Genomic DNA, 13296 nt, shown 5'->3' with positions numbered 1-13296 from the left:
TGAGGAGCTAGGCCAGTGGACAGGTAAAGACGCAGCTCCTACCTCTGAGCAAGCCCAGCCCCTCTGGCTATCTATCAACCAGTCCTTAAAGCCTTATCCGTGATGGAAGTCATCAGGCAAGGTCTGACTTGAGAGATAGATCTTGGCCTCTAGGTACCATATCCCAGCAAACTCAGGGATGCTCATGGTCTCCCCAAAGACACAGGGCTATATGACTTCTGGAGACAAGGCCACTTTGAGCTCATGAGGGTGGCTCCATATGGAGAGGAACAGGACCCAGGTCCTGCTCAGTGTGACCATTTAAGGAAAGGAAGGACATGAGCCAGTCTAGGGCGGATTCCTGGGAGAATGGTAGACATGCATTTCTCCCATGGTTCCTCAGTAAGACCCCTATGCAAAGGAGTACCAACTGTGACACCAGAAACCGACAGTTTGTGCGGTAGACCAGCCATGGGCTGCAGTTTTCCTGGGACTGTCTTGATGACCTCTGGTCATAGGCCTTGTCCCCCACTTTACAGACAAAAGCAAGTCTCTCAGGAAAAAAAAAAGATTCATCTGAGGACACAGGGTGCTGGGAATTGAACAGGCCAGAGTAGCCTCTCACTACATCATAGGCTCCTTTGGAGGAACTTGCCTCACTTCCTGCTTCGGTTGCTTTGACTGCCAGCAGGTGGCTGCTGGTTCTTACCCCATGTAGTAAGAACTCAGCAAGCCCCTTTGTTTGTTCTTTGTGGTACTGGGGATTGAACCCAGGGTCTCCCGCCTGCTAGGCAAATGCTCTACCACAGAGATATCTCCCCTCCAAGAAAAAAAGTTTTCAAAATTTAGGCAGGCTATCCTTGAACATCTAATCTTCCTGCCTCAGCTCCCAGAGCTGCTGGGATTACAGACAGGCTCTCGACGGTGAGCTGTGACATGTTGCAGGATGGTGGGGACACGCAAAGCCGAGTGTGAGACAGTTCTGATGATGGCATGATCAGTGTCATGGGCCTTGGGTGGCCTGAGGTTGTCTGCCCATCAATGTGAGCAGGGCACAAACCCAGGCTAGAAAGCAAGCGGTGCTCTGGTCAACCGTGAGCGCCTCTTATGGAAGGGAACATGGTACTGGCTGTGGAGCCCTGTTCTACAGACTCTGCTGCACCTGGCAGCAAGTCTAGCAAGATGGTGACCTTTCGTGTGTCTTTTTTACAATATGCAACCATCACAGCCACAGGGTAAGACAGATTGGGTTAGGTTTGCCCACTGCCTGAGGGTCACTCTTCATGAGGGCCAGGCTGTGGCTTTGCCCTCCAAGACAGCATCTGAACCCTGAGGGACCAGCTCTTGGTACCCAGAGACACAGATGGTTTCACTGTGTGGAATAAACCCCAGGAACACTGTACCCATGTCTATGCAAGCCCAGAACAGCGATCCAATCCCCTTGAAGTCTTCCCAGGCTGCTGAGATTACAGTCCTGACGGTGAACATTCAGTATTTCCAGTAAGCTGAGCTCAGCTCTTTCTGTGATCACGTCATGGTCCCTTAAGGCATGTGGTTGATGGACAAAGTCATGGGGTAGCAGATGTCCAGAACTTCCCACTAATGTCTGAACATGATTTCTCTTCATTGCTTGCCTAGATCACTCAAGGTCTGAGATCTGCCCCCATATATCTTTTCTAGAATTATCTACTGAGCCTCCATCTGCCATTCACTTCTTCCTTGGGTCTTGGTCGATGCTGTTCTCTCTTCTGAGAATTCTTTTTCTCTCCACCTGCTATCTTCTTACTCATCTTCAAAGACTAGAAGGTCATGTCTGGAGTAAATTTTGTGATGTGTGCAGGATGCCTGTGTCTCTTAGTCCTACCATGTATTCTAACTGCAGGGACCACCATTGGGGGGCTGCCATTCTATGCTTTTGTCAGAGTGCTCTACCACACTGTGGGCTTCAGAAGGCAGCACTTACGTTCCTCCCATTTGAGCATCTCTGGGATCATGCTTCAATGAGCAGAGGGGCCAGGCATGAGCATCCAACACTAGTGAGTGAAACAGCTTAGTCAGAGTGGTTCGTCCCATCTAGGAGAGGAGATAGACTGGCAAGGCTAGCAGGCTAGGTGGGGGCCATCTGGGGGATGGGAGGATGAGGAGATGAGACACTGAGAGAAGGAGGGAGAAATGAGTGTGTAGAAAGCTCCAGATGGGGAAAGGCTGACAGCCAGCTTATTCCAGTCTAGACCTGGTCCCTAGCAGGCACAGAATAGAACACATCTCCACATTTTGATAGCATCTCACAAGTATGGACCAGGCATTGGGGCTCAGGGCCAAAGCTCAGGATATTGCTTGCCTGCCCACAGGACAGGAACAATGAATTCACAGGGCATAGGCCTCCAAAGCAATGCTACTTCCAGGGGAAGGTGATGCTAGGCCCTGGAGAGGCCACATCTCAGGGCTGGGGAGCTGTGTAAGGGAAGTACTGAGGCAATTCAGAGCTTTACGCTCAAAACAAAACAAAAAAATAAGGAAGTTAAAAAGTTTCTCTGCAGCTTGCAGAGAGCCAAGGCCGGAGAAGCAGAACGCTGTGTCAAGCAGTCCTAGCAGTTGGCAGAGCTGTGGGTACCACGGCCTGGTGGCACCATGCCAAGCCTTGGCTTGGCCACCCATGTTCCAGTAAAGAAGAACCTGTCCCTTTGATTGAGGGAGCTATTTTGCTGGTGCCAAGGCTTTCTGAACCTGAGCAGCTGGTACCTCTTGCCAGCTTCCATCTCTGCAGTGCTTGGAGAACCTGGAATGTGCTAGGCACTGGGCTGTGGTGCCTGAGGGCAAAGTAAGGATTCATGAGCCATGGAAATCCCAGGGAACTTGGGGAATACACATTTTTGTAGCATCCAAACGTGGGTTGTTAGACTTTCAGAGTCAAGTGTTTTGTTTAATGTGTGTGGGGGCATATGCAGGTACATGTGTGTGCATGTGAATCTGGAGGACAATCTTGATTGTTGTTCCCTGGGCAACCATCCAACCTTGCTTTTTGAGACTGTTTCTCATTGCTCTGGAACGCACCAAAAAGCTAGTCTGGCTGGCTAGGAACCTAGCTGTTTTTAATCTCCTCGGCGGTGGGATTACAAATGCAGGCCCCCATGTCTGACTTTTATTGTGCATTTTAGGGCTCAAATCAGGTACTCATGCTTGCCTGGAGAGCGCTTTATCAACTGAGCTATCTCTCCAGTCCCTCCATCTCAAGAGGCAGTGCATCTCAAGAATTAACTAAGTAGGAAATGTTCTCATTGTGTGCTATAAAGGGGGGGGGGGAAGCACAAGCAAACTTGGGAGAGCTACACCATACATGGCTTCCCTGTCTAATTAAAACACTAAGTGTCTATATGCCTCAGGCATGTTTGAGAGGCACTACATAGAATGCTCCTTTGCAATTAGAATCAGTCACATACATCTCAGTGCTGGACTGACTCTGAGTTAGTTTAGTGGACCCTGCTAGCCTCAGGCTCTTGCGCTCACAACATCCTTTATGCCCTGTACTGCTGAATGCTGGCATTTCCAAGTCTAAGCTTGGATACTCTTGTGTTGACTCATCAACAAACACTCAAGAGCCATCCCATGGTGCTTAGCCTGCAAGAGAGTAGCTCTGCTTTGGTGACATCATCCCTGCCTGAACAGCAGGGCTTAGTCTACTCGTTAAAGACAAACCAAAACCAAGTATAATAAAATATAATCACTGACACAGAAGAAGGAAATAAGGCCTCAAAAAAAAAAAAAAAAAAAAAAAAAAAAAAAAAAAAAAAAAAACAAAAAACAAAAAACTAAGAATAATTGGAGACCATTGGGCACACTGAAAAATCTAGTAAATCTACCGTTGACTGTAGATACTTCTCGACTCTGGGTATGAGAAAAGAAAAACCCAAAAAACCGAAAGTCACACGTAGGTTCACACCAAACGACAGCGAAAGGCTAAATGCAGAACTGAATTTTTGCAGCAGTGGAGGGACTATGCACGATTTTCCAACCTTGGCCTTTTCTGATCTTGTCAGTCAAAAAGAAACCTACAACATGCTGGGATTTCATAAAAGAGAGAAAGATGCCATTAAAAGAAGTGTTCAGAGGGTGCAATGCAGAGGGACGGAGGGCTTGCTGCTCTCCCTTCTCAATGTCAAATCCAGCCCCCAATCCCTTGGCAATTGGGCACCATGTTATTTTCCATTGGAGCCGGAGCAAGGGGAGGAGGGAGCTGAAGAGTGGTTGGCAGTGAACAAGGCTGAAAGGATCAGACGGCCGTGGGTGCCGACAGAGGGCTCAGAGGCCCCACTTAGAAAGGCCCAAGTGTCCAGCTCCGAGCACATCCACTTACAGGAAGCCCTGTCGTGTACCTCCAACATCTCAGCCGGGATATCATTCACATAACTCACCCTTTTAAAAGATTCCCCGGTGGCTTTAATATATCCATAGTTACACAACTGTCATTGTGACAGATTTTAGGACATTTTATAGCTACCTCCCTGTCCCCCGGGGGGCAGTCCATCATCCAGTGTTAATGGTTTGAATGTGAAATATCCCTTACAGGGCTCATGGGTTTGAACATTTGGTTGCAGCCGGTGATCCTGGTCTGGTTGCGGTGGTGCTTTTAGGGCTGGAGCCTTGGTGGAGGAAGTGGGCCATGGCAGGTGAGCCTGGAGTTTTATAGGTTGGTCCTGTTTCTGGCCCTCTCTTGCTTCCTGGTGGAGATGTGTAAGATGTCCTAGTTACACATTCCCATTGCCATAAACTTTTGCCAGGATAGATTGTGTCCTCTTAAACCAAGAATCCAAATAGGCTTCTCCCTTAAGTGGCTTCTGTTTGGTATTTAATCACAGGAATAAGAAAAGGGATTGACCTAACCACTAACCCTCATTCCCTGTCTATGGATCTGCCTCCTGTGAGCCCATCTCCAATGGAGTCTCACATGTGTTTCTGTGAGGCTAGCTTTTTTCACTAAACATGTGTCCATCCGTATGGTACCATGGGCCATTGCTTCATTTCTGTTTATAGCTGAGAATGCTCTTTAGGTCCCTTACTCCCATGGCTTCATTTATCAAATGTGTTTTTCCTCTTCTTTCTCTTCCCCCCTCTTTCCCCTTCTCCATTAACTTTCTCTCTCTCTCTCTCTCTCTCTCTCTCTCTCTCTGGTATAAAAATGGAATAATGAGCTTGTCTCCCATCAGGCTTTTGGGTCTCCTGGAAACATTGACTGGACCAAGGAACACTTGACCTCAAGACCTCCCCCAACCCAAAGCAGGTCCGTGACTATCACAATTCTCTTCCAAAGTCAGGAAGAGGATGGGTGGGGATGGGGCTAGAGGCGGAACCTGGTGGCTGGGAGGACTCAGAAGCAGTGAGAGAACTTGCAGAACACGGAAGGCTGCAGTGCAGAGTAGAGGCTGTTGCTCACAAAGCTCCCTTCCACGCCCCAGAATTCTCCATGCACATCTGAGTAGGTTTCCGAGCTCTGCTCTAACAGGTGTGTCCAGTCTCTGACTTTAGGAGTCTGAGGACAACTGTGAATGCAGCCCAGCACAAAATCATAAAGTTACTTAAAACCTTATGAGATGATTATTACTTTTTTTTTCTTCTGGTAATTTGATTGCATGGTCTTTCTGGGTGAACTTCACAGCAGACAGCCTCTTGTTGCAATGTCAGAAGGTTGGACATACCCGGTGGAAGAGTCACTTGATGTGCTTAGCACAGTGCCTTAGGCGCCTGGACACTTGACAGATACCCTGTGCAGTTTGCATCAGAGCTTTCAAAGGCTGGCAGGGCTGCAGCTTCTATGTGCCAGGGCCCGGTGTCTGGCAATTTCAAGTCTTCATCTGTTCAGGAGATGGACTGGAAAGCCAACCTCTCCTTGGCTCTGGGGAAAAGTCACTCTGTTGAGCCTGGCTCTGTGTCTTCAGCACCAGGGTTACCTCATCAGATCAGAACCTTCCAGGTGGTTCTTCAGGAGAAACATATTTGGTTTCTAAATGTCTCATTATCAAAGAAGCCATTGCTGACAGGCCAGTCTCCGCCATCCCTGGCTTCCTGTGTTGTGACTTTCATTTCCAGCTCACTCCAGGCCTGAGGTCACACTCTCTTCAGAGCGGGACCATTCTGTTCCAGCCGGGAATTCTGTTCTCCTAAGCAGAGTGGCTCGTTTCCGTTCATCAAGTTCCAGGCTGTTCCAGAAAGAGGAATCTACAAGGAGCTTTGGATATCAGCCCCAGGGAGTCCTGCCTGAGTCCCAGAACAAGGCCAATGGGTACATGTGAAATTTAATGCTTGCTCCCAAGGGTCTGTTAAATGAAGGGGCAGTGTAGAGTAGATATAAATTCTTCTCTCACACTGCTGTTTCCATACCTCTCTGGGAGAAGGACAGCAGCCTGGCTGGGAGCTGGTATGTTCACATCTTCTCTGCTCTGAGGTCTGTCCCTGACTTCCTCTGTGATCTGGCTCTTCAGTCTTGGCTAATTTTTCACTGTTCAGGCAACACTGGTATTTATTATGCCTAGTGTTTCTAGTGTTATGACCAGTTGCAGACAGTGTCCTGTCAACAGCTGTACCTGAATGAAGATGCTTTGTCTACAGACATATCCTGGCTCTGGGTGCTGAAGTCCTGGGCCTCTTCTCTACCACTGGCCACAGAGACTGTTGAAGTATCTGCCATAAACAAAGTACTCTGTATATCATACAGAAGTAGGAAAATTCCTGTTCCCAACACATGTTGGCTTAGAGTCTCAGCTATCAGCCTTGAGATCTTGCCTTCCTCAGAGCCAACATTGATGAGGGTCCAGTCGTAAGTCAGCACTGGCCAAACCTATGCCTACAGAGACTTCAGTGTGGCTAGACATCTAGGAAGAACCCAGGAAGTCCGGGTTTCTAATTCAGTACGCTAAGGAATGGAAGTTGGGGATGTTCCCAACCTCACCTTAGAGTTGGTTGGTTAGGTAGGGAGATAGATAGCCAAGGACATGACAGCACACTCCAGTTTCCCATCACATCTAGCTTTGTATCAAAATGAAACATGCTAGAGTTATCAGAGAGGAGGGAGCTTCAATTGAGAAAATGCCTCCATAAGATTGGGCTGTTTGTGAAGCCTGTAGGGCATTTTCTTAATTAGTGATCCATGTGGGAGGGTCCAGACCATCGCTTGGCTGGTCTTCCGGGTTCTATAAGAAAGCAGACTGAGCAAGCCATGTGGACCAAGCTAGTAAGCAGCATCCCTCCATGGCCTCTGCAATAACTCCTGTCTCCAGGTTCCTGCCCTGTGTGAGTTCCTGGCCTGATATCCTTTGATGTGGTGATGATGATGGGTAAGCTACATAAACCCTTTCCTTCCCGAGTTGCTTTTGGTTGTGGTGTTTCAACACAGCAATAGTAAACCTGATTAAGACAGCATCTATGATTTTCCTTTTGATGACAGCTGTGACAGGGCCAGGGCTGGGACAAAAGAAGCAGGGATGATACTGCTTGGTGTTGGCTGTGTTTTTCCCAGGGTTACCTCTAATGTGACCAGCCTGGTTATGGTCTTTGGCTACACATGGGCCCCTCTGTCTAGAACCCTGAGGATCTTCTTACTCAGTGGCTCGGCATGTCTGGGCCAGGGGGATGGTAGGCTCCCAAACTAAGGTTCAGGATCCAGTTTGGTGTCACCCAAAGGTGTCTCTACAAAGATTATTGATATGATGGTTGGTTTTAATGTCAACTTGTCACAAGTTAGAGCCTTGTGTAGGGAAACTTACCTGAGGAATTTCCTGAATATCTTAATTGGTGTGGAAAGATCTACCCCCAAATGTGGGCGGCACCTTCCGCTAGCAGCCCAGATGAAACAGGGCATGGCGGGAGGAAGATTACTCAGCTTCTGCTTGCCTGGCCTTCCCTGGGGCTCTGTTGTGGTTACAGACTCCTATGCTGCTATAACAAGGGTTTCCAAAATTCCATTGTTGAGAGGACTAGTGACTCCCTGCAGGATCCCGGAGGTCTTTGGTACCAGATTGAGACTTATGAAGCAGCCAGCCATGTGGGTTGAACAACTATTAGGCTCTTGGCCTTTCCAGTGTGAGATAGCCACTGTAGGACCACATAGACTGCCAAGGCACTGGGCTTCCAAGACTTGCAGTTTCTTAGCTTCTCATGTGTGAGACTGTTGTTACTATTTCAGTATAATCAATGGACCATTCATTCTATTGGTTCCTGTAGTGGTTTGAACAGGAATGGCCCCCATCTGTTCATATATTTGACTGCTTAGTCACTAGGGAGTGGCACTACTTGAGAGGGATCAGGAGGTGTGGCCTTGCTGGAGGAAGTATGCCACTGGGTTGGGCTTTGAGGTATCAGAAGCTCAAGCCAGGCCCAGTATCTCTCTCTTCCTGCTGCCTGTAGATCTGAATGTAGAACTCTCAGCTCTGCTCCAGTGCCATGTCTGCCTGCATGGCATCATGCTTTCTTCCATGAGGATAATAGACTAAAACCTTTGAAACTATAAGCCAGACCCAGTGAAATGTTAAATGCTTTCCTTTATAAGAGTTGCCATTGTCATGATATTTCTTCACAGCAATAGGACACTAAGGTCATTCTATTCTTCTAGAGAACGCTGATTAATACAACAGGGAGAAATTCTAGTACCCCTTTGCCTCAATACCCACCTCCTCTCTGGTTATACAGGGAGGACTTACCGAGGCCCAGGTTGGAGATTGTCTCAAGTTCGAGGAAGCTGCTAGCTTCGAGGATAGCCTGGGGCAGCCGCAGAGTGAAGGGCAGTAAGTCTCTGTGAAGACAGGAAGGTCACAGGTCAGGTATTAGAGGGGGGTCAGAGTCCCCCCTTCCCAAGCAACCAGATGTCCAGACCTGTTCCTCACATCCAGTGACTGCTAGGGTTTCCCTGTAACTTGGACGTTTCCCTGGGGCCAAAGGCTAGGGTTGCAGTTGAGGGACCTGCCTGGTCTAGATTGTATGCCAGCTTCAGGGACATGGGAAGAGCCCCGGGCACAAAGAAGACCCCTTGCTTCTCCTCCCGTGCCAGCTCCATACTTCAAGCATATTTAGTGACCTCTGACCCTTGCCCTCCACATGGAGGTAGGCAGCAAGCATGGAGGGGTGCCCTAGTGAGCATTTATCTGGCTGTCAGCATCTGCTAGCTGCAGGGAAACTGTTGAGGGCACCTTCTAGAGATCTTCAGCAGCAACCATTCAGACAGAGGGGAAAAAATAAATCAAAGGGGAAAAGAATTTTTCTCAGGCACTGTGGTGGGCTATGGGTAGATGGTGTTAGGTCCTGGTCCTCCAGACTCTGGCCCAAGGGCCGCCTCTCCAGCCAGGAGGGCTGATCTTGACTTTATGTTCTATCCTGGCATTCAGGACCCAATCTACCATCTTCCAGCCATTCATCTCTCCTCATCTCTCTCCTGTAAGCCTGTCTCCCCTCCATAAAGGCAGAAGTAGACCAGAGGACCAAGAGGGCACAGAACAGCAGAGCTCAAGAACAAACAGGTGGTTACCAAGATTAATAACCTGCTCCGCTACTGCCCACTTCCTAAGCCAACCATAAAAATACTCATCTGTTATATACTAGGAGCCTCCTCTGTTGGCCTGGAGAGCTGTCTCCCTCCACGCAGGGCCATCACATCCTCCCTGTCTATCTCTCCTTTCTCTGTAACTCTAGGTTAAGGGTGTTCAGATTCCAGGAGGGGTAATGTCTCAAGTCTTGGAAACCCTGTGGCGTGCTGTAAATACCCACAGTGACCTGTTAATGCCACCTCCCCCCTTTCCGGGAATATTTTTCATGGGGGAAGAAAGCACTATTAAGGGGTAGCTGTGTTACACTTAGGGGTCTTTTGTAAGATCTGGGGGGGCGGCATTTGGCTTTCTTAGTTAGATGGGGTGGCACTGCATCATCTTCAATCATTATCATGTGACTGGCCTATGGACCTGAATTCTTCTGATGTCATCTGCTCAGCTCTCTTAGGACCTCCTCACTATCTTTACCCAAGTCTCCAGTTTCAAAGGTTGGCAACATTCATCTCCCATTACCTCAGTTTACCTGGGTGACTCTTGTTTGTTGGTGTGGCTTTGGATGGTTCCTGTTCCCAGAAAAGTGCCTATTACAGAGACCAGTCAAGGCTGCTCAGCCTTCGCCCTGCCAGTAATCCAATGCTGACACTTTGCTGACTTCCTTATGATGCTGAGGTGGGACTAGCCCCAAACCCCAACACACAGGAGGCAGCCTGGGCCCTGCTCCGCCTCTCTAGCAAATGTTTCAAAAGTTTTTACCACTTGCCTCCTGCCTCAATACACTCACTGGTCTGTATGAAATGTTCCCTGGTCCTGCCCCCTCTGCTTGTATCTGCTGAGATTACACACTCTCTTCCAAGCCACACCATTGGCCTCTCTTCCCTCCCATCATCCAGTTCCCCACCCCGTCCCTCCTGGGGGGGAGGGGCAGACAGCTTCCATCCAGGACTGGGGAGCTGACTGAACAATGTCATATAACATTGTTGAAGAATAGGAACCAGAGAGGTGGGCGAGCATTCCAGCTTGGTGAGGTGGGGGTGGGGTTCAGAGAGATAGAGAGACCTACCCAAGACCACCCAGCTAAGAAAATACCTTTATCCAAGATCGCACATCACTTGCTATTTAATTTACCTCTGGTTTCCTACCTGGTCCTCATAACTTGCCTGAGATATGGACACTGCTGTTGTCTTTACTTTTTAAAAATGTTAGACTTTGGCTGGTTGGCAAAATAGCTCAGCAGATAAGGTGCTTTGCAGCCAAGGATAGATCCCTGGGACCCACATGGTGGAAGGAGAGAGTTGAATCCCATAAACTGTCCTCTGATCGCCATACGTACGCCATGGTATGCGTGTCCAGAAAGACAGACCAATAAATGTAGTAGAGATGTTAGACTTGGAGGTGAGGGGCCGAGACTGAGGTAAGCGTGGGAATGAGACTTACACATGGTAGTCACATGATCTACCTTTGAGCTACCTTTCAACCCTAGAGTCTGCTGTTGTTGTTTTAATGCAAGAGATTTATGGGGGAGGGGGCAGCGGAAGGCTGCCTCAGAGCGAGGACAGGAGAGCTAGAGACAGCCCGTAATGTGGGGGTCCCTTTAAAGGGTGTGTGTGTCATATTTGGCAGTTGGTAAAGACATGCTACTGATTCTGAGTGGTTGAGGGTAAGCTGGGGTGTGGGTGGGGACTTAGTTCCTAACATTCTTCCCCCCCCTTTTCTTTTTTGGTGGGGGATGGCTGGGATTGGGATGTAAAGTGAATAAATAAATTAACGGAAAGAAGATACAAAACCATATTTGCTGCGACAGAGTTAAACGTTGTCCAGGTGGTTAAAATTAAATGTGCCCCCAAGAACTGCATGGGAAGACTTTGTGCTTTCTTCTTTGGATGGACATTTACCCTGGTCGCTTCTTTATCCTAGCACACAGCTTATGCTTCACTGGGTTCTGGCTTAGCACTTTCCACGAGCTCTTCCTCAAATGCGCTCAAGGAAGGAAGTACTTTTCTTAGACCCATTTTAGAATTAAGCAGCCTGAGGCTCAGAAACCAACTTGTAAATGCCAGTGTATAAACAGATTGGGTGATATAAAACTATTTGCATACTGCACTGGCTCCAACGACACTGTAGAGACATTCGGTTCCTGGTGAGTCTTCCCTTTACTAGTTTTTTTTTTGGGGTGGGGGTGGGGGTGGGGTAGGAGGTAGATTCCTAGTGAGCATACCAGACCACAGAATTGAATACTTCAAGATATGACAGTGTCCCAGCTTACAGCACATTTTGTCCTTCCAATCTTAGTATAACAGCTGAGCGGCCCACTCTGGTGAACTTAGTGGTGGCCTGCCTCTGTCAGTGTCAATGACATGCAAATTGTCCAGTTTGTGCTTTGGTAACTAAAGAAGTCTTAGCACACTGTGAAGGTGGAGAAGGCAGGCAGTCAAAAACAGCCCTAGGTAGGCCCACCCAAGTGTGAAGACCCTGGGCCTAGGGGTAACACTGGGGGACACTAAGGGCCATGCCCTCAGGTGGGGTGCTAGGGCAGTGGGCATCTGCCTGTGCACCTCCAATAACCAAAACCCAAAGGGGCACTGGACCCTTTTGAGGGACTCTACCATGTTTTGAGTGTCTATCTGGACTCTGTGAACTTCCTTGATCTGAACTTCAGAACTTCTGGGAAGAGGCTAAAAAGGCAGGATCTAAGCCTAAGGGCTAACAGCACTGGGCCTAGGAGAACCCACATTAGCATGTGTGTGCGTGTTTATGTGTGTGTGTGTGTGTGGTGTGCACACGCGCGTGTGCATGCGTACATGCATGCATTGTGTAAGGAATTGACTCATGGCCTTAAGATATTAGGCAAGTGCCCTACTAATGAACGACACCCTCTGCAGCTACAGAATATGCATTTTAAAACAGTTCTCAAATAGATCTTAATAAACACAGGCTTGGATCCTGTGGGTGGGATTCATAGCTCCCCCTAAAAAACAAAGGCGACCAAACAGTGAATTAATTAAACCTACAGACTCTCTGTATATATACATGCATAACTATTTCCTTATGAACATTAAACCCCAGATAGAGATTTTGAAGTTGGGATCTTCAGAGTAGATGTTTTAGCAACTATCCCTCACTTTGAAGGACCAGCTTACACCTCTGGGAAGCTATTCTGGAGGCCCCTCTTCTAGTTAAAGCTTTTTACTTTTGTCCAGGGCTATTTAGGAAACAAAGCAACACACACACACACACACACACACACACACACACACACACACACAAGCTCACACAAACTCATTAACAGAAGACTTACTCCACCTGCATGGGACACATTCTGTAAGGATTTGGCACTGCTTGCTTTCTTACAAAGTCACTAATTGATTTTCTATTCCCCTATGAGGGGTTTTCTAACGCCACCATCCGGTTCTCTAATTCTCTGGACATCAAGCATTTGATTGTTCAGTTTGGTTGCAATGCTAGTTACCTGGTTTTGAAGTCAGATTCTGTAGGCTTCGGGGCTCAGCGACTCCCATGGGATCCCCTACTTCCAATGCCAGCCAAAAGAGCTGGGCCAGCAGCACTTGGAGCCACCGATGTAGAACTGAGTGTCACAAGCACTGTGGTGATATCTATCTTCAGAGATGGGAGTGACCAGTGAGCCACTCCCTGAGGAGGGGAGTAGCTTAACCACAGTGTGGGGCATATGTGTGGGAGGACAGGCCCACAGAGCTCCTTCCTTCCTTATTCGGGTAACAGCATTCACTTAAGGTCATTACTCCATACCAGGGTGATGTTGAGGCTCAGA

At 48.3% G+C, this 13296-nt stretch overlaps 1 protein-coding gene across 2 annotated transcripts in view; it reads right to left on the bottom strand.

Moving 5' to 3' along the window:
- RIN3 (Ras and Rab interactor 3) overlaps positions 1-13296 on the bottom strand; it is a 94779-nt gene that overhangs the window by 19613 nt on the left and 61870 nt on the right. For both annotated transcript variants that reach the window (XM_080917309.1, XM_080917310.1), the window contains exon 5: positions 8670-8761. In XM_080917309.1, coding sequence (XP_080773435.1) covers positions 8670-8761 — 92 coding nt within the window. The remainder of the gene's footprint in view (positions 1-8669; positions 8762-13296) is intronic.

Source organism: Micromys minutus (assembly GCF_963924665.1).
Source record: "Micromys minutus genome assembly, chromosome: 1".
In the NCBI taxonomy this organism is placed as follows: domain Eukaryota; kingdom Metazoa; phylum Chordata; class Mammalia; order Rodentia; family Muridae; genus Micromys; species Micromys minutus.
This window is presented reverse-complemented; position numbering and strand designations above follow the sequence as displayed.